Genomic DNA, 27,514 nt, shown 5'->3' on the forward strand with positions numbered 1-27,514 from the left:
TTTGAGGTATGAAACGATTTGTGGCACAGCTGGTATGTAAAATAAAACCATCAAACGTCTTGTCATAACCAAATATTCCCTAAATCTGGACTAGCGACATTGCTTTTGAAAGATGTCGTTCCATATAAATGCCTTTAACGCCTGGTAGAAAATCCTCATGAACATGTTGACAAATGAAATAACCAGCGTTATTTGATTAGTGTCCATGTAATCTGAATATTGGCTTGTATTGGGAAAAGAAACGTCAACCCGTTAATGCTTTTGAAAGGATGGATTTTCGCTGCAATTAAAGAGTAATCTTACACCAATAGAGTGAATCACGCTCTACGTGTCCTGTGCTGCAGCCATTAAAGAGGATGAAGTCAAGAGTTGGTGTTCCCTTTTAAAATGCAGCTCAGGCAGACCGACGAAGGCTCCAGAGCGCAGCGGGGGCCCGGCAGCCGGCCCACCGCGGGCCCGGAGCTGCTCCCTGCCACCCTCTCAGGGACGGGTTCATGTGCCGCTGGCAGCTCTTAATGCTTCCTCGGGAACGCTTTCTGATTTGGGGTGCAGGTGTCAGGAACTCGAGACGAACAATTCCCACTGCACGCCGCATCGCAAGAGTTTACATTTTTGCAGCCTTTAGGCAAATAGCTACAGAAGGCGTAGGGAGGGAGAATTAGACGTTGTCACCTGCCTTACGGAGCTTGAATCACTGTGAGACAGGGCGCTGAGCTAACCTCTGTCCCCGGGTAAGACCCGCACCTTACGCTCAGCTCAGCCGGTGACAGGTTGGGTTCTCCTTCGAGCGATAAACGAGCCCGGGCAGTCCCGGGGCTGAGCCCCCGGCCCGGCCGCCTGCCTCCCCGCTCCCCTCCCCTGGACAAAAGCACTCACCCCACACACACCTCGCTCCGGTTTCGGGCCGCTCAGGATGTGGCGGGTCTCAGGCAGGTCGGAAAACCTGTTTTGTTGAAAACAGGAGGCTCCGGCGCCGGGAGGCGGCTCTGCAGAGGCGACCCGCAGCCCCCCGCCGCGCCCGGCCCTCCTGGCAGGGGCTGGGCGGGCAGGGAAGGGGGGCTAGCGGGGCGGCAGCCCCGCGTTCCCCCGGGTTTTTTCGGTTCAGCGCTAGGGGTGGCAGTCGCTAGCCCCCGCTAACCGCGGTGGTCTCATCGCTGTCGCTAAAACCTGCCCCCCTCGCTGGGACCGCGTATCCTTTGGAGAAGGCAGGTCAGGCAGCGTGCTCTCTTTGCAGAGTCAGATGATTTATTACTGACCAGAGAAGGGCAATGAGCATTATCAGAAAATAGTTACAGCCAAATTTTGCCTCGTAGTGCCTTATCATTCTGCTTTGGAGACTGCCTTGAAGTCTGCCACGTTATTTTACGAAACAATCAGATATTCACGAAGGATAATCGGAAGGGAATTATTCCCGAGGGAATCTGAAGCGATTAGCATTTTTATTTCGTTTTGGAAGGCCGCGGTGGCTGCGGGGGGCGTCGGCTGCTTCGGGCAGCGGGTAGCGAGGGCGGCCGGGACGCGGGGCCGGGGCCGGGGCTGCCGGGGACCGTGCAGGCTGCGGACGCTAGCGGGCACCGTGGAGGCCGAAGCCCGGCGGAGTGGGAGGGAGGGGGATTCCTGCTGCCTAGCAGCCGCTTGCTCATTTTTTTGCGAATGTCACCAGGGAGGATGTGGGATTCTTGTATTTCTCCATGATCTAAGTAATCGCTGGGTCTCAACTGGCCACTGCACAAAAAGCTTTAAAGTGGTTAGCTCAAGCAGTGCATTCAACTTCTAGCTGTGCAGTTAAAGCTGGGCGAGCGGCTGAAAACCGGTGGATCCTCTAATCTTTTCTTGATAAGTCCCCGACCGCCGCCGCGGTCGGACGCGTCTGAACGCGGTCCAGCCCAGAAACAGGGAACTGAAACCGAGAGGCTTTTCCCGCAGTGCAAACTATTTCAGACTTGCGGGCGGCGACCTACACCGCACAAAACACGCGAGGGGCTGCTGGAGGGGGCACCGGCTCCGACGGGGAAGGGCCTCTGCGCGGCGGGGGCAGGCGAGCCGCGTTCACGCGTGTCCTTGTCGGGCGCAGAGGGAAAGGGCCCGCCGGCTGCGTGGGGGCAGCCCGCCGCCTCCCGACGGAGCCGCACACCTCCCGCGGAGCCGGCAGGGCCCGGGACAGAGCTGCCGTGTGCTGCGGGGGAACACCCCGCAGCCCGACACCCGCAGCCCGCAGCCCGACACCCAGAGCCCGCAGCCCTGCCAGCGCCTCCCCGCGGGGCAGCGGGCTGAGCCCCGCCCGGGTGGGCCCTGCGACCCCTCGGGTACCAGCTCTGTCGCAGGGAGGAGGAGGTGGCACTTTTTGCTGTTGGCACGTAAAAGCGGCTCCTGGCCGGAGCGTTATCGCTCGCTTCCCGGGTGAAGAGGCCCCCAGCGAAGCGATGGGTGTTTGGGGGGCAGGACCGATGGGGCAGCGTGCCAGCACCCCTCGGGGGATGGATTCCCGCGACCTTGACTCGCGTTCAAAAGCCTCCCCCCAAGAAAGAGAGAAACGTCTAGTCCCAACTCTGTCATGCAAAGTGACTCTGCTCGTATCCCTCCCCGTGGCTCTTTTCATTAATTAGGGGCTGCAACGAGTGTGGGGGAGGGGAAAAGCGGCTGGAAGCCACTAATTATTCAGACTTTGGAGACAGCATCCAGATGAGCTGGGTCAGCTCTTCAGGGCGGTGCTTTGTAACCTGTGTGTATCAGGCGGGGAGCGATTATGCCACCGTGCAAACCCTCCATTAAGAGATTTCGTTTCATCGTTACTTATTGCCTGCGGGATGTGTGCAGACTTCAGTGCGAATAAACTAAGTTTTTGTACCACGGAAAAGAAACTATTTGCTGTGGCATGAAAGAGTCGCGAAAAACCCGTCCTTACGCCCACCCACAGGCAATAACCTTTTTAACTGCACTCATCTCCTGCAACTCAATTTTTCACAAGTGCCCTCTCGCGTCTTCCCCCCCAACCCCGTTTTGTTACAGGTTTTTGCAATGACGCCCATCATTCCTACAGCAACTTCTTTCCGCCCCGGCAGCTGAGGCTCCCCAGCCCCAGTCGCCTCAGGATCCCCATCGCTCCCAGAGTCCGCGGGCGAGAGGCAGAGGAGGATCCGCAGCGATGCCCCGGAGCACGGCCAGGCTGCCCCTGCGCTCGGCCGGGCGCCCCTCCCGCGGCGGCGGAGCCCTCGTGCCCCCTCTCCCCGCTGCCGAGGGCGGCCGGCGCGGGGCCGCCTCCGCGGGGCAGCGCGCAGGGGCGGCGGGGGCGGCTGCGCTCCTTCCCCGCTGCGGCTGCCAAGCGCCCCGCGGGCAGCCCCGGAGGGAAGGAGGGAGGGAGGCCCGCCCTGTGCCCGCGGGGGGCGCGGAGAGGCGGCGGGGCTGGGGCGCAGCAGCCCCTCACCTCAGTTCCCCTTCTCGCAGCAGCCTTTCCCACCTCGGTATCCCGGAACAGGAAAGTCCCAGTTCAGCTTTCCCCCATAAGATCCTGTCTCCCCCCTCCCGCTCCCCTCCCTCTGCCCCTTCCTGCCTCTGGCCCTTGCGAGAGGAGCCGCTTCTCTCCGTGCGGGACCGGGCTGAGCCGCTCGGGGCAGCCGCCGCGGCGGCGGGGCATGGGGACGGGGCTCTGGGGACCATCCGGCCGGGGGACCATCCCAGCCCTGAGCCAGCAGTCCGGTGCCCGGCGGGCAGAGCTGCCTTCAGCACGCAGCGTTGAGCCGAGATCCTGAAGTTAGTGATTTTTCTTCTCCCCCCCCCCCTTTTTTTTTCCCCTATCCCCTCCCTTCCCTCTGTGCTTCCGAAGAGCCCATAAGGTCTGCAGAGAGAGAGACTGGGGGAGGAGGAAGAATTAAGGGAAGGAAAAGATGGCGAGTTGCAGGAGCAGCGTGGAGAAAGCAGCGTTTTTGTGCTGCTTCTTGCTGGCAATGGGGAGCCTAACCTCCTGCGCCCGGCCGGAGGAGGAGGAAGAGCAAGAAAAGCAGCGCTCCTGTCACGGTGCCTTTGATCTCTACTTCGTCCTGGATAAGTAAGTGACAGTCGCATTTAAAAACGTTTATTCACCCTTCAGTGCCTCCTTGCAGCAGCAGGGACGTTGTTTCCCCCGTCTCCCTGGGTGCCTTCCCCCACCTCGCCTGGTGCCAAACATGATGTGTGGGGCAGGATCCTTATTTTTGCTCCCCAAAACTTGCACGTTTCCCAAGTGGAGCATTTAGGGGAGCACTGTGCTTTATCCAGGGTTAGTTGCGCATGCAGACCTGGGAAATGAGGTCACCTTCAGGCTGTGGTGTGTGGGCTGTGAGCGTTGGGTTTGAGGGGATCTTAGTCAGTGTCCCCAGCACTCCTGGAGTTTGGTGTCAAGACTCGGGCTAAGCACTGAGATGTCACCTGTGGGATTTAGCAGCGCCAGGGCTGTGTAGATCTACTTAAAGTTAAGACTAGACTGCTTGTATATAGTGGTTGCTTTTTTACAGACTCACTGTAAGGTTTTATAAAACTTGTTTCTGCTCACCTTCTTTGGAATTGTCTAAACCTGTGTTTGAGTTACATCTATTAAAAGAGGTTGGCAAATACTTTTCCTTAATACTATGTTAGCCCAATTTAAGTATGGCCAGAGGACATGGTTAAGCTCACATTCATAGGCATGTTATAGCAAGCACTAGCGAAGTGAGCAGTAAACTGGTGCGCTCACAGGTGTTTCTCAGAAGGCAGAAATTTCTGTTTCTTCTGGTGCACTGCTCCAGCTTGACAGCCAAGGGTTAAACTCAAGGAATAAATTGTTAGTCTCCCACATATACTCAGTGTGATGGTTGTGTTATCTAATACATGCTGGGTTACGTATGTGGCATGGTATTATGGAAGACTGAAGCCTTTTCTTTGTGATTGTTGCCCATAAGCCAGGTATGAAGGTGGCGTTGTGCTGTTTCCCAGCTGGGAGAACTGTTCAGTCCATCAGGCCTTCTGCACAGCCCACATGAGGCAAAAAGCCACCATCACTCAGAAGCCAGTATATTCCCATATTCAAGAAGAAGGAAAAAAGTGTCATTAAGTAGTGATTCTGGTTTTGGAGCAAAAGGATCTGAAGACCAAAGGCATTCTGCCTTTCTAAAAGATGTACTAACACTCTATGTGGTCATTGTTTTGTTTTCTTTCGCTAAGTTCCTGAAATAACCTGCACGTCTAGAAAGAGCTCTGTGAGGGGCTGGTGTTAGTTCTCAAATGCATTCTGGCCAGGCTTTCAAGAAGTGGCTGGTACTGTTGTTATGCTTATTTCACGTATTGAATTCCGTGTAACAATAAATGTTGGTGATTGCAGTATGGGTTCTCTCTGTGACATGGCATCTGTCTTCCACAGTGCAATTTTCTTCTCTAAAATGGCATTGTGTACCCCTAGCAATCGCCACACTGCGCTCCTATGCTACTTTTCATCTGTAGCTGAGAAGGCACTTTCCTAGTGCAATTGCTGTTATCACTTATGTTGTATTTGGGGAAATCAAGGCAGAGAAGAGAATGATTTGCTCCGAGTTGCTGGTATGTCAAGCAATAGAAAGGTGGTTGTGTAACCAAGTTCATCTTCAGCATTGTGAACATGAAATCATACGTTTTCTTCTAGCAGGCTACAGGTCTTGTATCTTGGCTCAGGTGCTGTCTACTCGGTACATTGGTCCACTGGAGACTGAATCCGATTATGGCTGAAGTAAGCCATGCACTTCAGTTCCAGTGGGAAAATTCTCTTTGGCGTCAGTTGCAAACTGAGTCTTTATAACCTTTGAGAGGCTGAAAGAGGAACTCTTCAGTAAAAAGCTGCAGTAAGAGTTACTTGGGCCTGTGGGTGGTTTTAGGATCCATCCCTGCTCCTACCAAGTCAGTGCCAATGTGGCGGCAGAGCTGCTTTTTGCCTCAATGAGATTGCATTATAATCCATATGGGTAATATCAGAGTGCCAGAGGTCCCATGCTGCCTTCCTGCTGTAACCAAATGCATGTTGTATTCCGGGGTGGGGGCTGGCTGAGAGGGTATTTAGTCCCAGCTGTATTCTGTAACACCTGGCACAGCACAGGGAGCTTTATGGAGGCAGGGAGGACTCGCTGAATGGATAGACTCTGGATCTTGGGACAGTTCATCAGAAAGGAACTAGATAATCCATTAGTGTTGAGAAAGGTCAGGGTATTCCTGGTAGCGAGAAGCCAGTCAGCCAGTCAGAAGCAGCTGGTCAAATCTGAAAATGCAGTGGACGCATTTTCTTAGAAATAGATCTGTGCTAATACATATCTGGGAAGAATTCTGTCTCTAACTTCTAACGGGGAAAATCCCCAGAAAATCCCAGCCCTGTACACCACAGAGTATCCCCACATGGCCTGGGGATTGCCTCCCTTCATTGGTGCCTTGCCAGTGTGGACTGAGATGCATTCAGTCTTAATTAGCTGTCTAACAATGGGATTGAAGCATTGGCTCTGCAAAAACTTCAGGCTTTAATCCTGTGACCCTATAGCATGCTCTTTAGCTGAATGACAGGCCATGGCTCTGAAGTCAGCCAGGGTGAACCAAAATGACTTTAAATCTGCTTTGCTTCCCCATAGAGAGATGTAATCTCACATCAGTAGGAGGCAAATTGGAAGAAGACAGCAAACCTTTCTCCTTCTGTGTGTAAGCACTGTGTGTTACTGCGATGACTTTATTGGGGCATGATTTTTCCTTTTCATTCTGCCAGGCAAAGTCTGTGGGGATTCAATCCTGCAGGCAACAACCATCAGATGGAAAAGATCATCTGCTGGTGAAGTTATTGGTATAATATATATGCTGCCAATTAGAAAAAGAGACTCAGTTTTTCTTTGCCTGTAGTTGATTGCAGCCCTTTATGCTAACTCCATGGGATAGGCACGATCAGAGCAGTGGAACTAAGCCTTGGATGTCCGAGAAGCGAGTGTGGTGAAAGGGAAAAGCAGCGTGTGTGGGAGGGAGACCTGCCACTATCCTCGTTAGGATAGTCTGACTGTGCCAGAGCCACATTGGGACTGCCTTATCTCTGAGGATGCTTAAATGAGCAAATCTCTTGAAGCTGTAAGAACTGGACGCTTGCTGGCTGCCGAGGCAGCTGCCTAGAGTCTGCAATCTTGTGCTGTCTTCATGTCATACTTTACAAGTTATGCAGGCTTGAGCTTATCTGGAGGTATAACGAAAGACTTTATCATACTGAAGCAGCAGAAGTTTTTGTGTTTGCAGCTAAGTGACTCCCTCTGCATGAGGTAAGGCAGCTGTGTGCAGTTGGCATACCCATCTCTCCTATGGCATGTGGTAAGGTCAAGTCACATGTGATATCAAAGATCTCATGTTTACCTTTAAACAAGCATAGCTCTTAAGCCCAACATAATAGGTAGCTGAGTACTTCTCACTTGCTTTGGTTGCTTCATTTGCATTGGTTGTCCAGGTGCATGAAGAACTTGTTTCAGTCCCATCCCAAACTGCTGAGGACATGTCCTCTTAGGGATTTGATTGCTTGACTATTCAGGCCTTGTAGTTACATCCTCATGCTTGAGTATGTAAATAACTCTCTTTCATCCCTGCCTTGCTGTTAACATCCAGCTGTTGTTTGTGATCATACTAAAACACACAGCAGAAAGGATTCCTGACCTCTAGTGTTTTCTAATTATAACAGTGCCCGGTAGCATCGTTATGATTGTTTATTAGTGCAAAAAATAGAAACCCTTTTAAATTAAGGACTTATAACTTCCATAAATATTTGCTCCTGGCAATGCTTGACATGGCAGATCTGAGCTGCAGAGCTGTCTGTATTTTGTATTTACCAAGTATGAAGACCTTTTTTTTTTATTATTATTTTTGACTGTAGGACAGGATGGGAAATGGGGAGGAAAAAGAATGTGAGATAGTTGAAAGTATTTTCTCATTTTTCCTGCTGGGATGTTTGCTAAGAAATTGTTTGGATTTTGAGGAAAAATGAGCTGCACAGCCTTGGGAAAATGTTTTCTTTTTCCACAGCACAGACCATGGCAGTGCAAATGTCTTGAGTAAGGCCCTGGCCGATTTGCTTTTAGAGCAGTGATTCTGGCTCTTTTGGGAGGGGCTCGCCTAACTACCCTTCTTCGCTCCTCATCTTCCCCCTGAACTTCTGGGTAGTCCCTCTTCATGGTACTTCTGTCTCTTGGGCCCACAACAATATTGCCTTTCACATCAGTTTTGCTTTGTGTCCTGTGCTCCCGAGAACATCCCTGTCAACAGCAGCTTTGGTAAAGACATCAGTACAATGTGGCCAGTCAAACCTTCTTGCTTGTAGTCTGCTTTCCAGCTGTCTCCCTTTAAACTTGGTAAGCCTCATTCCACAGGTGAATGTCACTGGTAGGGAGCTGGTGGGGAAGAGCACAACCTCTGATCAGATGGGAAATTAGCTACCCTGTCCCATCTCTGTCATGGTTTTGGCTTTTGGGTCTGTGCCTGCCCCCACCTCCCCTTGAAAAGCCAGCTTTGTGGGGGAGGGAGGTGTGGGATGGGAAACAGGTTGATACTTCCTAACTCACTTCAGGCAAGCCAAAAGGCCATCACAGAACAAAAGGCGTTTCAGTAGCTGCTCTTCTGTGCCAGCTTTTATCATTTTAAGACAACGATAATGAATTGCTGATCTCCATATACCTTGTTTTTTCATAACATGCCATATTTTAAGCAAACACAGAGGAGAGTTTGGTAAACACATTTTGTGTCCGCCTTCCCCCTCCCACATGATTTCCTTGCCAATGATTTGAATTAATTTAGCACTCATGAATTATAAGTACTGGTAATAGCAAGTATTTTTGGCCCTAGGCTCTCACTGTAGCCTTTTGCCTTTCTTTCCATGTCCACGTAGTCCCAGTCCAAGAGTGTTAGGATGGAGTTGGACCTGTGGGAACTTCTGCAGCTTCTCTCTCCACGCTATCTTGGTCCGACGCTGTTCTGTGTGCTAGTCTCACGCAGTGTGTGAGAAGAGTGTGGCTAGCAATGTTGTTATGGTTGCAAATTGGACAGCTGGCAGAGTGCCTGAGCACATGTTCTGACACCTAATTTAATTGCATTTGAAAAATCTCATATTGACTGACTTAAAACACTACTGAACTCCCTTTTCTGTAAGCAAGAATATCTACCTACTGCAGCCAGATTTCAGTTCATCGTAAGATGTAAGACCTGATGTGCGTCAACTGCCTATTGACATGGAGAGGACTTGCTGTCTGAATAAAAGTATCAGCTTTGTTCCTTAGATGGCACTGATTACAGTACACGTATATTTAAAAAGGGTTGTGTCTATCTGTTCTCCTTTTCTGTCTTCCCGCCCCCCCCCCAATGTAACCACAGCATCTACGTGACACCTCTCGTACTCTCTAACTGCCCAAAAGCAATATCTTTATTGTTTTCAAAACATAATCTGTTGGTATTTTGCCTTTGTATCTTTCTTTGTTGTGGTTATATTGCAGCCAGTGCTGTGATTTTCTTACAACCAGGTATAATTGCTTGGAATGTTCCAAAGAAAATTTTTATTCAGCTTCAGACATACCTATGTTATTGGAACCAGGTTTTATTTGTTTGTATTTTGTCTGATATTATTCTGCCAGATTTGCCTTTTGGCAGGAAAAAAATATTCAGGAAAACCAATTCTCCTCCCCTCTGCCCCAAGAAAAAAATTCTTTATAAAACACAAGGCAAAGCTAATGGGTAATAGTTATTTGACATAAAATGTGTACAGTTAACAGGAAGAAAAAGCCATGGCAGCTTGTCATTTGCAGTCTATTTATGCATGTAACTAGATGTGATTTATTTGGGGCTTGAGCCAAGGAAGTAAACAGTAAGATTCCTACTGACCTAGGATTTTGGTTTGTGAATTTCATTACTTTTGTCTGAGCTTGCAGGCCAAATGCTGGTGTGAATTGCAATTTGAGTTTGTATGAGGCATAGTAGGACTGAACCTTTTTGTCTCAAATGTGGAGGAGATGCATTGACTCCTATGAGTTATTAACAGTGCAAGAGCTGTATTTCCCTGCTCCTGGTTATCTTTTGTACCTTAGGAGTGTTGCAGCGTGACTGGGATTGAGCGCTCTGCTTGGCTCCCCGTGTTGTGCTGAAGAGGACCAGGATGCTGAGAGTGGGTCTTCCAGGCCTGGTGCTGCTCAGCAGTTCTGGAGCTTTACAGGGAGATCTGAAGCGGTTGGATTCAATCTGAGCCTGGCTTCTGAATTTCACTTTGTGCTCTTTTGGTGGCTGGGTATGTAGCAAGAGTTATAGCACCAGGTGGATAGGACTTGTGGATTAGGTGGATTGCTGTAGGAGCAATGGGCAATGTTTTGAGGGCTGACTTACAGAAATCAGTAATGTTGCTTAAGATTTTTCTCTGTAGTGTTACAGGAGAAAAGCTATCTATCTATAAAATTAATGGGTTTGGTCATGAAACCTTTTGGATTCAAGTACTTTGGGTCCTGTGCTTGGGGTGCTGGCCTAGGACTAAGAAACCCATTCTCCAGTCACTTCTCTGTATCTTCCCCTCCCCATTCCAGCCCTTGTCTTATCCATTAATGTTACAAGTACTTTGAAGTGAGGGCTGTCTCAGAATTGCTGTCTCCGCCAGTGTTTCTAATTGCCTTTGGAGCAGATATTGTAAACTAGTCCTTCCTTGCCTGGATGAATCACCCAGTCAAGGTCCCTTCCATGCTTGCAAGAAGCATTGTTTGGGAGAGGAGGATTCTTGTCGCTTTGAATGCTCTGCTGGTTCAGAAGGGAGCAGAGGGGTGGATGAACCCATGTCTGAAACCACAACAAACTAGATGCCCCAGGGTTTGCTTTTATTGCAGAGCCCTTATTAGCCATGTGCAAGAATTCTGTTGTCTACAATGTGGTTGTGGCCACAAAGAGCTCTCCAAATAATAACAACAAAGTGCCACGTTTCTGAGCAATGGGCCGTGTATACAGGGCCACCATTAGCTTGAGGGGATAGAGACTTACAGGGACCTGCAAACTCAATGGGTGTTGTACTCCCCTGACACCATACTCAAACTGAACTCAGCATCACTAATAATGAGTCTGTTTCTTGCTCCAGGATCTCTGGAATTGCTGCCTTCAGCTAATCTGTAACAGATGCAAACATGCATGGAGGGGAATAGGACAAGGGGCAGCTCTGTATCTTCAAGAGGTTTCACTTTTCTCACTTTCAGCAGGGAGGAGAGGCTTTGGGTCCTGCTGCCTTCTCTCTGTGTACATGTAGTAATAAAAATATTTACTGTTTGAGTAGTGCTGGGGTATTAACTTTCACTGCTAAGCTGCAGGTCTGATGTGTATTGCATCAGGTTGATCGGTATAGCTCCTGACTGTGACTTTCACTGTAACTGAATCACACAAGTCCTAGGACAGACACCTTACAACTGACCCTCCTGGTTTTTGCCTACTGAAGTAATTGGCCTGAAAGTGGCACCCCATATGCCAGGGTTGTGCTGCTTGATTTCTCTGGGCTCCAGCTTCCACTGCCTCTGGGAGCCTGTTAGGAATGAAGAGGAGATTTCCAGCCTGTCTCATGCTTTGTTGTCTTCTCAAACAGCAGTGAAATCCCACAGACTGAGGCAGATATGAGTCTAACATGCTCACCATTTTCATACTGACAGAGAGCTCTACTAAGCTAGAAGGAGTCACTCCAAAGTAAGCAGGAGCAGAATCAAGCCTCGCAATCACATCACTTCCTTCCACCCCCAGAAATACTCACTGACCTCTTCTTTTCCCCTCCCATCAAGCGGTAGCAATGTGAAATTCAGGAAAACAGCCGAAGCAGGAGCTGCAGCAGCAGCTGCTCCCCCAGGCTGAGTCCCGAGGAGGCCGGGAGCACATTCCTTCCTATGTTGTGGTTTGCTGACTCTTCTCTTTGTCTCGTGTGTAATGGGAACAGAGCTCGTGGAGCGGGGAGCACACTCACGACAAATGACTCCTGTGAGTTTTTTCACTTTGCTTGGGCCTAATTCTGTTCCCGATTGCATAGGTATGAACCTGGGGAAATTCTGCTATTTCTCTGGACCCACTCCAGGTTCACCCCAGTGGAACCGGCAGCAGAAACAGTCCCTGAAATATTTTCTGCAGCACTCCGGCTACCCACAGCAGCTGTTTATTGCATTGCGTTTTCCTTCGCCATGAGGATTATGTAACCTCCCAGGGCTGAAACCTCACCGTCCCGCTTGACTCTGAAAGGCACACGTACTGCTTGTATGCTGTGGGTCGCTATCCACCAAGGTCTTTGGCTGGTGGGGCTTGGTACTTTGCAGAGAACGTCAGGTTCACTGGGCTTCTTCAGGAGGGAGAGTGCAAGGAAGAAGCCTGTGGGTGGGCTCGGTGACAGTGGCCATTTTGATTGATGTGATGAGTTGAACCAGGTAGCTGATGACCCGAAAAGCAGGAAATCCCGAAGGCATGAGCCAACAAGATAGATCTGGCTGTAACATCGTCTTTCTTTGCGGACAGCCACAGCGCTGGCTTGGTGGATCCACTGGTGCAAACCTCCACGGCAGGATACGTAGGGTTCCCTGGCTGCATGGCCTCCCCCAGTTACTGGTGAGGGTGGACAAGTGTGTGTCTTGCACCCAGTGATTTTTCTGCACAGTGCTGCTCTTTTGTGCTTCGTTTATAAATCTTTCCTCATTATTTAGAACTCTTCACAGTTCCTCTGAAATCTTACAGGAGTGTATCATTTGATGGTCAAACACACCAGGCAAGGAATCTGTGTGTGGTTATTTACCGATGGCAATTCGAGACAACATGCCAGCTTTGTCTGAGGCTCCTATTAGCGCAGGTATGCTGATTTAGGAGTTTTGTTCTTAGTTATTGTAAGGTTCTAAGTGAAACAACAAAAGCACTGAAACTGCTGTAAAAATCATGCTGTGTGCATGTCCAAGAATAACCTGTTACGTAGAGCATCACTGAAAGACCTTGTGATTTCTCTAGGCTTGGTAACTGTCAACTTAAAAATGAGTATGGCTTTCAAGCATTGGCCATGGTCAGAAAGGAGCTTAGAGTATGCTTGGAGCCTTGCACTTGCCATGGGAAACCAATGCAAAAACCTCCTAGTCTGGTCTAGCCATGAAGGGCAGCAAGTTAGTTTATGCTGCCAGCAAAAGTGATTCTGCAATGTGAAACATAAGATCTCAAAGGCAGTGAAATGCCTCAGTATTTTCAATAGTGTTGGGCAGCTTCTGTTTGTCAGTGTTGGGAGTAATATTTGATAGCATTTGGCAACTTAGTGTATAGCTTAGCAAACATTTTATTGTTGTAAATTTTGTTTAATCTGCCATTAAAACTGCCGTTGCTGGTTTTCTGGGTTCAGGTCCCTGGGGCAACAGGTGAAACTACATCAGGACAAACCCCAGAAGCCTCCAAAACAAACATACATACATATCTGTTTTATAAATATAAAGATATATATATATATATATATATATAAAAGAGAAACACAAATAGAGAGACTTTGCAAACAGGGATATTAACAGGGATATGCAGAGGCGAGTTTGAGGGGGCAGGGTGGGAAATCAGGTTCTTCTATAAGCCAGGCCACCCCCACTGGTGTTCATGAGGGGTTTGATGTGACCACCATCAGTGGCACTTGGCGTTTGCAGCGGGAGGTGACACACCTGGTCTTTTGAGGGATGTGGTGGGGAAAGTCATTAAGTGCTGACCACTTCACTGGTACTCTTTATATGAGATTTTGAAACAGTACAATTTTCTTGCTAGTATGGCTTGTCTGGCCTTGATGCTTCCCAGCTGATAAGCAACATACGGGTGCAGAATTCCTCCTGGGGAGAAGGAGACCTGCCACCCTGCTGAAGTTCCTCTGCTCAACAGGGTTGCAGCTCAGTGGTGTAGAGCCAGCTGCTCTGAGAACACAGTATGCTTCCTGTGAGGACGAGCCTGTGACAGAGACATCCCTAGCTTTTCAGAGGGGGGCATCTGTAGATTTATTACAGACAATTCTAGTTACTTCTAGTTTCACTGGCTGTACCCTTTCCAAGAAGGGGTGTTTCATTATAGTCAGAGTACATGGAAGTGCACAGTATTAAGTTTATCTGTGCATTTTCACTTTAAAAGTCTTCATGTTTTTCCACCACTAAGTGGCTTATGATTTTCTTGAATTTTCAGTGTCTAGGTTGTTTTGCCAAGCTGTTCTTTGCCTGAAGGGTAGATAAAAAAAGGGGAGGGTGGTAATTATGACAGTCCTAAGAAGGTACTGGAAATGATGATTTGTTGCTGTTATAAAGAAAATTCGTTGCTACTTTCTTTTTTGGATTGCATCAGTGCCTCTGCAGCTGGCAGTAGAAATTTGATACCTCATCTAAAATAGGTCAGACTTTTCCAAGTAAGAAACTGTGGCTATTCTATGTAGGGAAGTGACTCTATTGGAAATTGCAGGAATTGGATTTAAGTGAGATGGCAAGCTCAGAATGAAACTGGAAGTGTCAACTCCAGTGAGGGAAAGAATTAAAAAAAAAAAAAAAAAATTGGGAGTGGTAAATGCATCTTGCATAAATTAAAGGAAAATGCATTTGAGTTTAGCATGCTTAGAGATTTAGTCTGGGACTTTCAGAATTATAGGTATTGGACTGCCTCACATCCCTTCTGGAAAAGCAGTGCTTAAAGTACATACCTCACATCTGCATGGATTATTTTTTAATGATGTGAAAAGTGCTCATTTGCTAATAGTGCCAGCACCTTTCATTGGTGCTGTTCATGAATAATCATGTCTCATCTGTTGCCTAGTGCATATAAATTGGAGACTACAGAGGATCCAGATCCTTGGTTCGAGCAGTCTCTGGTACTTTGTTGCCCTCCCTCAGTGCCTGGCAATTTCTTCATTCTGTGATAACCAGTTTGTTCTGTGAATGAATCACCAGTTCTCCAGAAGAGCAGCGTGAAAGCACAGGGTTACACAAGGAAGCTTACTCTCGTTTATGTACTTCAGGGGTCTCCTTTCGGTCCTTGTCCCTTTATCTTTGTTCTTCTCCTCCACTACACCAGCACCGTTGCAGAACAGGCAGTGCCATATTATGCAGGCTTCTGTATGCTGATCTGTACCTCATGTACAGGGGCAGAAGTGACTGGCATAGAGTCGCTTGAAAAGCCCATAGTAGAACTGAGAATTATAACATGGGATCATTTTCTCCCCTTTTTTTAATCCATTTACACAGAAAAATGCCCAACAGCAGTTAGAGGAAACCTACTGCTTTACAATAGTTAAATTTCAGAAATTTTTTAGTTCTTCTGCATTTAAGCCCCTGTGATCCTTCTGTATGTGCTGTTGTTTTATTTATCTTTCTGCCTAAGACACCTGATACATGAGTTTGCCTGGCAAGGAAAGCAGATGAGCTGTTCTCTCGTAAACACCACAGTCCTAGGGACGGCTTTTAAAATCATTGACTTCTCATGCTTTCTAGCCTTTTAAAAGGCTTGAAAGTGTATGGCATAGATCCACATGGTTGAAAACACCTGTCATTTACTGTAGAGTTGCTGCATGCGAGGCTGTGTTTGAGGTGTGCGTCCCACCAGACTGGGGGGTGTCCCTGAGAATGTAAGACTAAGCGGAAGAAAGCCAGGGAGTGACAGTAATGCAGTTTTATATATTGGAAACGGCAGCATGAATGTGTAAGTTTGTGCACGTAACTAAGTTGCCCAAGTTTTCACATGAAATCTGTGACGGAGCCAGGGATTGATTGTCCAGAATGCTAGTCCAGCGAATTAGCTAAGAGCACTGCCTTTCCCTTCGGAGTTACTTCAAAAGCTTTCTCTCTTGAAACAAACAGTAATTCATGGAAACATTCTCCCACGCGTTCTGGGAGAATAGGAGATCAGTCAAGACTTTCTGTGTGGCTGCAAAGGCAGAACTGTGCTCTAGGAAAGTAAGTAATCTGCTAGCAGATGATTTAGTGAAGTCAAATAAAATTAATTAAACTAGAAGAAAATATTTATATTTCATGTTATGAAAGGAACAAAAGCAGATGGAAGAGTTGCTGAACTTGTTTTGAAATTGTGTGGTAAACCATTTCAGACCTATTTCTACTTCTCTTTGAGTCAGTGGGTTTTGTCATGATGGTTCCTGTTACAGCTCCCAACACAACTGCTGTAGAAGCCTCAGCAGAGTTAGCTGCCTCGCCTCCATAGGCCTGTATGGAATTTGTGTTCTTAACCACCTTTGGAGTAGCCCAGGCTTAAAATTCAGAGTGGAACAAGGAATTTTGCTGTGAAATAAGATTAATGTAATCAATTACGTTTTGTATGCAGGTCTGGAAGTGTCAGAAATCATTGGACAGAGATTTACTCTTTTGTGGAAAGCCTAGCTGAGAAGTTCATAAGGTAAAGTTTTCTTAAGATGATATTTTAATTTGCTATATATGTAATTTATTTTTTCATTCACTGCTTCTTAGCAAATGAAAAATCTGCTGAAGTAATGTGTGTCTGTGACATGCATCTAGCTTGTTCTTCTGTTTCAGTCCAATGTTGCGGATGTCTTTCATCGTTTTCTCTTCACGAGGCACTACAGTCATGAAACTAACAGAAAACAGGCAAGTACTCCACAGCTTTCCTCCAGAAATACCCTCCATCCCTCCTCTCAAGCAGCAAGTGGCCCCAAAACCAGAATTCGGAGCTCTGTCTTGGTCTTTGGTATGGGACCAACTGAAATCTTCTGCACCATTCCCAACTGGAAGAGGGCTTAGAAGGCCTTTGGGTCTCCCATTACCATTTTTTCAGCCTTCTAAGAGAAAGGCAGCACTGGACTGTCTGTTCTTTCTTGCAGTATTTCAGGGAGAAACTGTGTCTCCAGTCAAGGATTCATGTATGTCCTTGCTGTCCTCAACTACCCAAATAAGGGCAGTTTTTGCGTAAGAGATCTCAGACCCTGAGTTGATGAGCAAAAGATTGTAGGAAAGTCCCACAGCGCCCTTTGAAGTGGCCTGAAGCCCTGAACTTTATGCCAGCAGCTGGTCGTACCCAGTGCTGGAGCACTGCCTTGCCAGGCTATCGCACCCCTGTCCTGGGCTGCCTTCAGACAGCACCCATGCCAGAGGTGGTTTGCACAGCCAAGCACTAGGCTTCTTAAGAAAAAGAAAGTCTGAGGCTGCAGCAAAATTCGTGTTGCCACATTCACAACCAAATCCTCTTTCAAAAAAAAAAAACCAAACCCCAAAACAAACAAAAAAAACCCCACCCCCCCCAAAAGCAACAACAAAAAAGAACCTAACGCAGAAAACTCACCAAACCTATGCCTCCCCCCAAAAAAAAACAAACAAATAAACAAACAAAAAACCCCCCAAAAAAACCAAAACAAAAACCCAAATAATTTTGAGTTTAATTCGCCTCACACATGGAAATCCCTGTCATGGAGGTGTTTCTGAGTATTTTCTTTCATTTCAGCTTAAAGCCCTTGCTTTTGCTACTGCTTCTGCCTGTGTGAGAGGGCCTCAATAGTACAGTGCACCCTATAAATAAAGGGGGCTCTGGAGCTGTCTTGAAAGAACAAGCCCCGTCTCCATTTTGTACTCCAGGGCCTCATCCAAAGCCAGAAACCCCACCAGTGGTCTTGCATTTCTGCTGGCTCCACTGAGTTTTGGCTCGAGTCTCCATCTTGTACCTTGGTGACAGAGCTCAAACTTGCTTACTTCTCCCAGGTGGATTTGCTCTTTGCAAGGTGGAAAGTAGGCAGGAACCCTGTGGCAATATGTTGAACATGGTGTTAGAATGTTCCTTCTCCTAAACTCTTGGAGCCTTCAGCTCATTTTATACTTTGAAAGGGTAAAAATGTGGGGTTTTTGCCCTAAGGACATCCTCAATCCCAGCTCCTGATTTTACCTTCATCCCTCATAGACTCCTGTTTCCTCTGTAATTGGGGTTGTGCTGCCTAAAATGCCCAGTTGCAAAATGGAGCTTAGAAAGGCTCTCACTGTCCTTTTAATAAAGGATGCCCCATAGCATCTGGGGCTGATGTTTGGACTTCCTGCATCTTGTCTGTTGAATATTTTCTTTGTGATTTGGCCTTATTTGTGTTCCATTAATATATGAAAACTTTGCTAAGAATCAGAGTCTCTTAGTGATCAGCGATAAATTAAATTACTGATTTCCCTGAGCCATCCTTTTGGTTAACAGGTAAGTGTTTGTGGAGCAAGAAGCTATGCAACAGGGGTCATGGTACAAAGTCCATCTCTTACCAGGGAGCAGTCTGTGCTGCAGGAAGGTTGATCAGTCCCTGGTCTAGGATAGGAAATTCTCATCATTCCTGTCCTGTTCTCTTATCTTTTGGCCTCTGTCTTTATCATGGCAAGGTCCCAATCCCAACTGTCCTGATGATTGATTGAATATGGAGTTTTTATTTGTCCCATTTTCATGACAGGGTCATAAGTTTTTAAATTCTCATTCCGTCTGCAGTTTGTCAGAGTTTAATATCTGGCATTTGCTTTAGTTCAATCTTATCCTGCCTAACAGTGTACCAGAATGAGGGAGCAGGGACAGAATTGCACCCTTAAAATGCGTTAGCTCTAACATTGTATCACATGTCCAGTTTTGTGCTCCCATGGGTGAAAAATTGTGGTTTTTGAAAAATCTTGGTTTTACCAATGTTTTAGCTGGTGTGTATGCACTCTGTGCAGTGTACTGACAGGGTGCATAATCTAGCTGTGGTATGGGAATATCTCAACAAAACAGAACTTTTAATAAAATTATTTTCTCCTGCTTTTTCTTATCCAAAGGGAAGCCATAAGACGAGGGCTTGATATTCTTCAGTATGAAGTGCCTGGAGGAGACACGTTCATGCATGAAGGATTTAAAAGGGTACACATCACAGTCCCTCCTTTCTTTGATTTATACGTATAAACTTTGCTTTGCTTGCTGCTGCTGTACTGAAGAGCTAACAATGTTCTACACTTCGTTGCAGGCAAATGAGCAGATTTACCACGAAACCTATGGAGGTAGGCATTGTATATCACTCATGTTATATATCTGCATTGAGAAGACAGGGATGATAGTTCTTTATATGACCTGCAGTAAACCCGCCAAGAGAAGTGTTGGAGAAGAAATTGGTGTTACACAATCCCTACATTCCATTTTGACTACAGCTCTAATTTTAAATGCATGATTCATGGTTTATTAAGACCAGAGAAGACCAGTATGATCACAGATCTGACCCAGTGCAGAATACAAACCAAAGCATTACAGCCAGAACTGCCTGTCCTGCACCCAGGGGACAGGAATACCCAGATTTTCCTGAGCCCTTCTGTCCTGACGCACTCAGCCCTGTCTGCCTTGTGTGCCCAAGTCCTTGTTCTCATTAGTGTAGGTATGAATGTAATCAGCTAAGATTTCTGCATCAGTGTGAATGATTTGGGATCAGATTCCGAGTTCCCTAAAATGTAAATCTTCACTAAATTTCAAGAGGGAAATGTGTGGGTTTTGTTTGTGCCAAAAGAAGGCCTAATTAGTTAAACTGAACACTACTTGGCTCGTTTGTACCCTGGTGTGAGGTTGTTATCATTTGTGGGCTGATGGTCTCTTTAGAAGATGGAGAAATGAGTCAGTGCCCTTTTAATAAAATAAGCTGTGAGCATAGAGTCTTCAGCAGCAACTCTGCATGGCTTCTCAGACACTTCTGCCAGCGAAATCAGGAGTCCTGAAGAGTCCAGCTGAAAACTACTTTACCTCTTCATAACATATAGCTAAGAACTAATCAATTATTCTGTAAGTTGATGAGGAAGGAAAAAAGAGTAGATAAGATCTGGACTTAGAAGCTAAAATAGCAGGGGGAAAAAGTAAGTGTTCAAAAGAAAACAAAATAAGATCTTCAATTTTTCAGCCTTTTTCAAGCATGCTGGGCAGAAAAAAAAAATGAGGAATATGGGAATCCAAGCCATTTCCCCCCCCCCCAAGTTGCAGGTCATTTTTTTTAAGATTTATGTCTGTGTCTGACATGTCATGGGAAGGACTGCATGGCATAAGAAACCTGTCAGAACTAATCAGTCTTTAATTTCAGACAGTATGGGGAAAGACACTTGAAGTTGTAACATATTATTTTGAAAAAATAACAAATACTTCCCTGCAAGTAACATGTATGTGTATTAGTTAGTTTGCTTAAGAACTGTGGATGCAGAATGGTTGATTGAACCATAGTTTGTACATTAATTTGGTTTAATTTTCTTCACATGTTGCATTTTTCTAGATAGTATTATATTCTATACTGCATTACATATATAGGTATCCAAAGTCTATGCAACATTTTCACTTAAGCTTAGGTGGGATATGAAATGTCTTATCACAAGACATGAATTTTCTCCAGTGGAGCTGATCTTTTTTTCACAAGTTTTCACATGCTCAGAATTCCTATGAACTTTAGTGACAGCTCTTGTTGCTCGAGAAGTGTAGGACTGAATCCCCTATAGGAAGCACATTTCATGCCATGTTCAGTGGGGTTGCTCTTTGAAAGTCTGGAGGGGAAGGTGGTGGGATGGCAGGAAAGCTCATTTTGCGGAGGTATCTCTTACGACAATCTCTGAGCAAGGTTTGTGTAGAGAGATGTTGGTCAAGAGAAGGGAGGAAACCTCTCCCTCTCTGCGGATCCATTTTGCCACTTCTCCACACGAAGGGTCTAGAGGTTATCATCTCAGTAGGTGCTATATTTTACGCAGAACAGAGAAGTTTGTGCATGGACCTTGTTAGAGCAGTACTCCCACTTCAGTGATGCTTGTGGTATGAAGGTGCACAGGTTTTGGCTTATTGCATTCTATTATGCATCTCACCTTCAGCTGATGTATCTCCAATAAAGTCCATACAAATCGAGCTGAGATTCTGACCTTACAGTTTGGTGTTTATTTGTCAGCAAAAAGGAATGCCTCACTTCAAACTTTTTCATTGCTGCATCTTGTCGCATGTATGCAATCTGTTAACTATCCTCCATGTAGGAGTTCGGACCGCTAGTGTGATTATTGCTCTGACGGATGGAGAATTGCAAGACGTTCAGTTTTATTATGCAGAACAAGAAGTAAGTCACCTTCACGTTTACCCAAGCTACCTTATGTCAAACGTGTAGGCATTTACTGTTGGCTCCACTGATTATATGGCTTTGCATTTAATGGCAATTTTTTTTTTTTATTTAGGCCAACAGAGCCAGAAGCCTTGGAGCTATTGTGTATTGTGTTGGAGTGAAAGATTTCAATGAAACTCAGGTAACTTTGCTTGCTTTCTTCTTGTTTTGTTTTTCCTGTTATACTACTTCACAAGTAACAGCATCAGATCAAGGAATTTATTTAATTACTTGAGGTGTAAATAATTTTGTGTCAGTGTGATGTCTTTTAGCAAGTATGAAAGGGCCTAGTTTTGTTCACTGTAATTTTGTTTTCCTCATGATTTATGATTGTCTTTCTTTGCAGCTGTCAACAATTGCTGACAGCATCGATCATGTTTTTCCAGTTACGGGAGGCTTTTATGCCCTAAGAGGAACCATTGATTCAGTAAGTTGGGTATTCTGAAACCCAGAAAAGGGCACACTTTCCTGTATTAATAAAGCATAGATAAAAATGATTGATTACCAAAAATGCCATTATCTAAATCTTTCAGATTCTCAAGAAATCTTGCATTGAGATCCTAGCAGCTGAACCATCGAGTGTTTGTGCAGGAGGTAGGTTTCTGCAAGAACAGTGTGATAAGGCAAATGAATGACAATGACGAAATGTCAGTAACTACCTAATGTGGTATCGGAGCTGAAGCCCGTGGATGTGTTCGAGCATCCCCTCGGGCTGTGGCTAAAGCTCTGTGTCCTCCTTCTCAGCTTGAGAAAAAAATTGTGCTGATAAACACGTAGCTGCTGTGGCTGAATGCCAGCTTGGAGAATTGGCTGAGGTAGCACTTGGGGAATTGGGAATATTGCTTTTTAAAATACCTGAGAGAAGGAGGAGACAAGTGATATGAAGTCAGACTGCCAGAGGTGTTTTAGGGTCTAAAGGCGATGTCTCACAAATTTCTGGAAAGACTGCGTTCCTGGGATCTGCTAGGACTCGTCTGCAGTTAGAACAAGATTTTGCAAAACATTCACAGAAATTTCAGGTTTATTGAACCAGATATAATTAACTGCGTAGGCCAAGATACCTGATGTGTTTTCCAAAGTACTACTATTTTACTTATTTGCAATGAAAGAGCTGTTAGTGGATATGGTAAACATGAAGAATCCCCAGAGGAGCTGTTGATAATTTCATGCCTTTCATGTCTAGTATATTTAATTTGGATTTGTTCTGGTTTACGTTAGCAATTCGCTTGCTGTGTTTTTGTCTACTTAAGAGGCTATTGCAGTAGAGTAAGAGTGACACCATAAGTTTGCTGGAAGGTACAGTTTACAGCATGGCTATTTAGATCTGATATTACTGTCTTGTGTTCATTTCCTTATACACTGTAAAAATGAGCATGTAAAAATAAAATAGCAATGATGCATGAAAGCTGACCTTGAAAACAGATAAAAATAGGAAACTTGGGAAAAATGTAATAAATACCACAGAGAAGAGAAATTGTTCACTCTTCATTTCCACATGTCCATCACAATATGATCTTGCCCTGAGTGTTTCAATTTAAAATTAAATATCCTTGTATCTTTTGAACTATTCCTATGTATATCATTGTGGACTAGATGTTTGTGATAAAGTCTTGTCTGCGGAAAAATCAAAAAGGAATTATTTTGCTTTTAAAAATCTCCTTGTGGAGTTGATCAAAAACAATTTTAAAGCTTTGACATCTCAAAGCTTTTTTTAATTTCATAGTGATAAATTCTTTTTTTTGCTTGCTTATTGGATACCAGGCAATTTTTTGTGCAAGCTTATTGCAAGCTTTCCTGTTCAACAAAAATTGCATTTAGCTACATGAAAATGTGAGTGTTCCAATAAGAGGGATTTCAGTCGTATTCTTGTAATTGTTTGGAACAATGTTAAGAATATTGGAAAGTTGAATTTGAAACCATATTTCTCAAATCGAAATTTGAAAATATTCTTCTAAAGTATTTGAGAAAATAAATTTTCAAGAAAAGATTTGCTTTTCAAAAATAGATATATTTCAGCAAAAAGAGTAAAATTTCTATTTTTCAAAAGTAATCAGTTTGATTCCAGATTCAGGAGTTCAAACCACTTCATTTTTTGCTAGGTAACTAGTTCATCACAAACGTGATTAAAAATACACAAGTACACTTAAATAGTTTGCCCTCCTTAATAAAAAAATAAATAAAAATTGCTGCATTACTTGCATCTGTAAAGTTTTTCATTGTGTTTGTGGTTTTCAAATAAGACCAATGTAAATCAGACAGAACCAGTTTCTGTGTATTGCTACCAATTCAGCAAAATACTGGCACTTGGTTCAGTTGAATTCTGAGGTTTGTTCTGTCCCTGTTGACAAAGCCGTCCAGCAAAGGCTGGCACACGGTGAAGTGCGGTGCTGAATCACCAGGGCATGAAGACTTGGATCTCGTGTGCTTGCAGGTTTGCTTATAGCAGCAGGGAGCTTGAAAATAGGAGGAAGCCAAAACTGCAGCTCCGGATGGTGCATACTGTCATGATAAATGGTCTTTAGCACCAAGAATCAGGTCTGTAATAGCTTTTATTATGAGTCTAGTCCTGCAAGCCTTAGCTGAAATGAACTCTTGCAAGAGGTTTTACAGCATGAGCCTGCAAATATTTACACTTGTGCTTGGCTTTATTATCCTTTATTATCCCACTTACTTCAACATAGCCAGAGGTTCATCTTTATAGCTGCGTGTACCACTGTCTCCTGGAGGGAATCTCCTGGGATTGAACAATGTTTTTCATGGTAGTGTGAATCCAGATCATGAATCCAGTTCACTGGACAGTCAGATATAGTTCTACTCTATATGTAATGTGATTTATTTGTTTAATGTACTTTATTTGAACTTTAACACAAAAAATACTGAAGCCTATGTAGTCATCTCAGAATTTTAATGCATTTTAAATTTAAGTAATTACTAATGTAGTTTACTGATAATGTATAGGTAAGATATATAGCCATTGAATCCTATATAAAAATATATATACACCTGCATTTAGAACTGGCTGAAAATTAGACCACGACATTTTCTAGAAATGAAACATTCCTCCTCCTTTTTTCTAAGTTAGGAATTTTGTTCTTTAAAAAAAACACATAATTGAAATTTGCATTTCAAAATTTTGATCGAAAAATGGTAGACCTCTTGAAAGAGTGCAAGATGTTATCACATTCTCCCAGCAAAGAAGCTTGCTTGTTTACAGCCTTGAAATGGGGCTCTGTCCTTGCTTTTTGTATGAAGCTTATCTGAGTGAGGAGGTGATAATCAGTTTGGCTTTTATTTAGCATTATTACTAATTTTTAGAATCTGGTATGAGATCATGAGAGCTTTGTGTTGCTCAGTGGAAGCCAGTCATGATCAGGGCTTAGAGCAGACTCTGACCCACTCCTTGTAACCATTCTTGCAATTCCTAATTACCCCTGTGTTGATGATTACTGGTGATCTTGGCTTCATTTTTGACTTGCCAGAGGTTTAGTAAATTGCTGATGAAACGATTTCCGTGTGGGACTCTGACGAAGCTATCTGGCAAGTCCATTTACAAATTGATCTTGTCCTGTTATGACAGCTATCTGATGCTTAATGCTTTTTGACCCTGCAAATTTATTGTCCTCGATGTGGAGAAATGTAATTGGGTCCTTCCTGTTCCCTCTGATTTAAAGTGACCAAGACATGCAGCCTGTAAACAGGCTATCAGTGCGGAATTGGAGGTGCCTCATATCCTGTTTGACAGCATCATTGCTTTGATTATGCTTACGGTACGCAGATGTGATTGAAAGGTTTTGTTGGATGTGGCATCCTACTGGCCACATCAACCACCAGGTGTGGATGCAAGCCGTCAGCTTTTCATCAGAGTCACAGAAGTGAAGCCGACAGCGCAGCCAGCGCACACCAGCTTCAACCTACCATCTCGCTGCCAGCACCGCCTGGTTATTTCAGTGCTGACCTTTTTCCCTTCGCTGTCTTGTCAAAAGCTACAATCTACTATCTGACAGTAACTAAGGAAGAAAAGGACGCAGACAGAGCCAGGGTGCAAAATTAAATGGAATTAGCCATTTCAACAGACTATCATCCAGAACACATTAATGCTCCGGAGCATCCAAAGGGGCAGACTTCTTAACAGCAACAACCAAATCCAATACCAGCTGATTACATTTCCATGCAAGTCTGGTATTGAGACTATATTGTCAGCTTGTGTTGGTGGACAGGTTACTACCAAGTCAGTTATTCACAACTGACTGTGCAGAGTGGCAGTGACGGTGGAAAGAAGGGCAGGAGAGGTAAACTATCTTGACAAGACTAAACTTCTGGATGTAGCTTTTACCTTCGATGTTTTGTGTTGGAAGTCTCTTACTTGCTGCCTCTTTTTAAAGGCATTGCCACTGCAATAGCTATCAACTAAGCCTTTGTGGTTGCTGCCTTTTAAGACCATCTGTTGGGGACGGGGGGGAAATCTGCCTGCAATTTTATTTCAGCAAGCTACTTCTATAATATAGACAGACAAAAATAAGTTATCTTAGCTGGGTGTTCATGTCACTGTGGAGTGGGCTGGCTAGAAGCAAATCTGGGGTAATGTGTGGTCCCAGCCAGGTAATTCTGGTGGGTGGGCAGAGGCCTGGTTTCCCTTAGGGCTGGCCATGACTCTCAGCTCTGCTGACAAAAAAAGGGATGCTCATCAAAACAATTCTTAACATATCACTGGGTTAAATGTGGAGTGGGTCAAGGCATGAATCAGACTTAGAGTAACTCCAGATTCTTACTGGAGTAAGAAGCAGCCGAATCTACCCTACAGTCCATTTTTATTTGTTTAAAGAAGTGCCTTCCACCCCCAGTGGGAACAAGGAGGTATAACCCTTCCCTTAAGAGGCCAAATTCTGATGCTGGCTTTGTATGTTTGGCTCTTGATGTGCTCAGTGAGGTCTCAAATTTGATCATCTTTCTTCAGCAAAGTGCCAAAGCATGTGTTTCATTTTAATATGCACTCCGGTAGATATTTTCTTTTTCCCCTCCCAAAATATCTTCTCCAATTCCCATGTTCCTTGCAGCCTGTGTCAGTTCAGAGCGCTGCTCTATGGGAAAGTTACCATGAGGAAAACCAGAGTGTGGGTTTCCAGTGCTCAATCATAACTTGTCCATGCCCTTGTCCAATTCACCCAGAGTTGCATTAGACCTCAATGGAGTGAGAATGTGGTTTTGGCAAGAACAAGCTGTTTGTATGGAAAAGTTAAAGCACTCCACATCCTCACGCTAGCTTGCCTTGCAGTAACTTGATAGCGAAGAGCAGGCAGACTAAGCGGAATATGTATTTCAGCCACCTTTGGGCCTTGTGTAGTGTTATCCAATAACAAGTCCTTCCTCCAAAGCATACAAGTAACATGGCAGTGCATCATGTGGAATGTTACCTAAAGCCAGATCTCAATCACTAAAAATTAGGTACTGTTCCCTCAATCCTGTCAACATTGTTTTCCTATCATTGTCAGTATGTCGGTCAAAGTATAATTGATAATGCATGTGGACTTGTTCATGGTTTTACTTGCTGCTAGTGGAGAACTTCTGTGCAGTTTATTCTTATTTTTCTATGTGTAGCTTGAAGATTACTTGGTCCTGTGTTGTGCTGGTGTCCCCCTGGTATTGGGCTGGTCTCAAATACCGCTCAGCGGCTGGTATAAGTGAGCTTTGTCGAGGATTCAGCTAAAGCAGGAGGTTTATGTGTGAAAGTGCTACTTCTTCTGGGCTTTCCCTTGCTGTGTGCCCTGGGTCTTGGCTGACAGCTGGCTTCTTGTGTGAAGGGAGTTTCAAAAATACATTTGGCACAGAACAAATTTGCAATGTGTCTCTCCACCTGCCTGTGTTGAAGATGTTATCTCTGTTGTCGGTGTAGCAGCTACAATACATTTTGTGACCTAGGGAGAAGTTTCCCTTGCCACTTCCCCTCCTGGTGCATCTGTGCCTAGCTTAGCCATTCAAGCTGACCCCAAGAGGAAGGAGGCTGTGGCTCGGTGTTGGGCTCCACCTGCGCTCCGAGAAGTGTTACCCATATAGGTTACTAAGAAGTAATTTCAAAAGCTTGTTGCGGAGCAACTGAGAAACCAAACTAGGCTTCTTAATACCTTCTTCCTCAAATTACTTTTCTGTTTCTAACTGTTCTGGGTACACTGACTCGAGGGGGTTCCATGATAGGCATAAATTCACCTGATGTCACTACCACTTGTCTCTGTCCCTTCCTTTTTCCTGCACACTTCTGTTCCCAGCAGATGATCAGCCAGGCAGATCACCTTATTGATCTCTCTGATAACAAACAGAGGGTTATTTTTCAGGTGTGTGAGCAAGCTCAGTGCACCTCAACATGATCAGCAGTGCCAACAGTGGAGGGCACGTGCAGTTGGGATCTCACTTCTGACAGCAGCCCGCCTAGGCTGGCTTTACTCA

At 45.2% G+C, this 27,514-nt stretch overlaps 1 protein-coding gene across 1 annotated transcript in view; it reads left to right on the top strand.

The window, feature by feature from the left end:
* The first annotated feature begins 3,829 nt into the window (after positions 1–3,829).
* The window catches only part of ANTXRL (ANTXR like), a 58,695-nt gene continuing 35,010 nt past the window's right edge, over positions 3,830–27,514 (top strand). The window contains exons 1-9 of the mRNA XM_082308076.1: positions 3,830–4,045; positions 16,294–16,365; positions 16,503–16,574; positions 18,753–18,834; positions 18,938–18,971; positions 20,955–21,034; positions 21,150–21,218; positions 21,423–21,503; positions 21,610–21,670. Of these exons, the coding sequence (XP_082164202.1) occupies positions 3,885–4,045; positions 16,294–16,365; positions 16,503–16,574; positions 18,753–18,834; positions 18,938–18,971; positions 20,955–21,034; positions 21,150–21,218; positions 21,423–21,503; positions 21,610–21,670 (712 nt within the window). The 5' untranslated portion in view covers positions 3,830–3,884. The remainder of the gene's footprint in view (positions 4,046–16,293; positions 16,366–16,502; positions 16,575–18,752; positions 18,835–18,937; positions 18,972–20,954; positions 21,035–21,149; positions 21,219–21,422; positions 21,504–21,609; positions 21,671–27,514) is intronic.

The sequence above is a fragment of the Platalea leucorodia genome (assembly GCF_965183815.1).
Source record: "Platalea leucorodia genome assembly, chromosome: 4".
NCBI classification, from domain to species: domain Eukaryota; kingdom Metazoa; phylum Chordata; class Aves; order Pelecaniformes; family Threskiornithidae; genus Platalea; species Platalea leucorodia.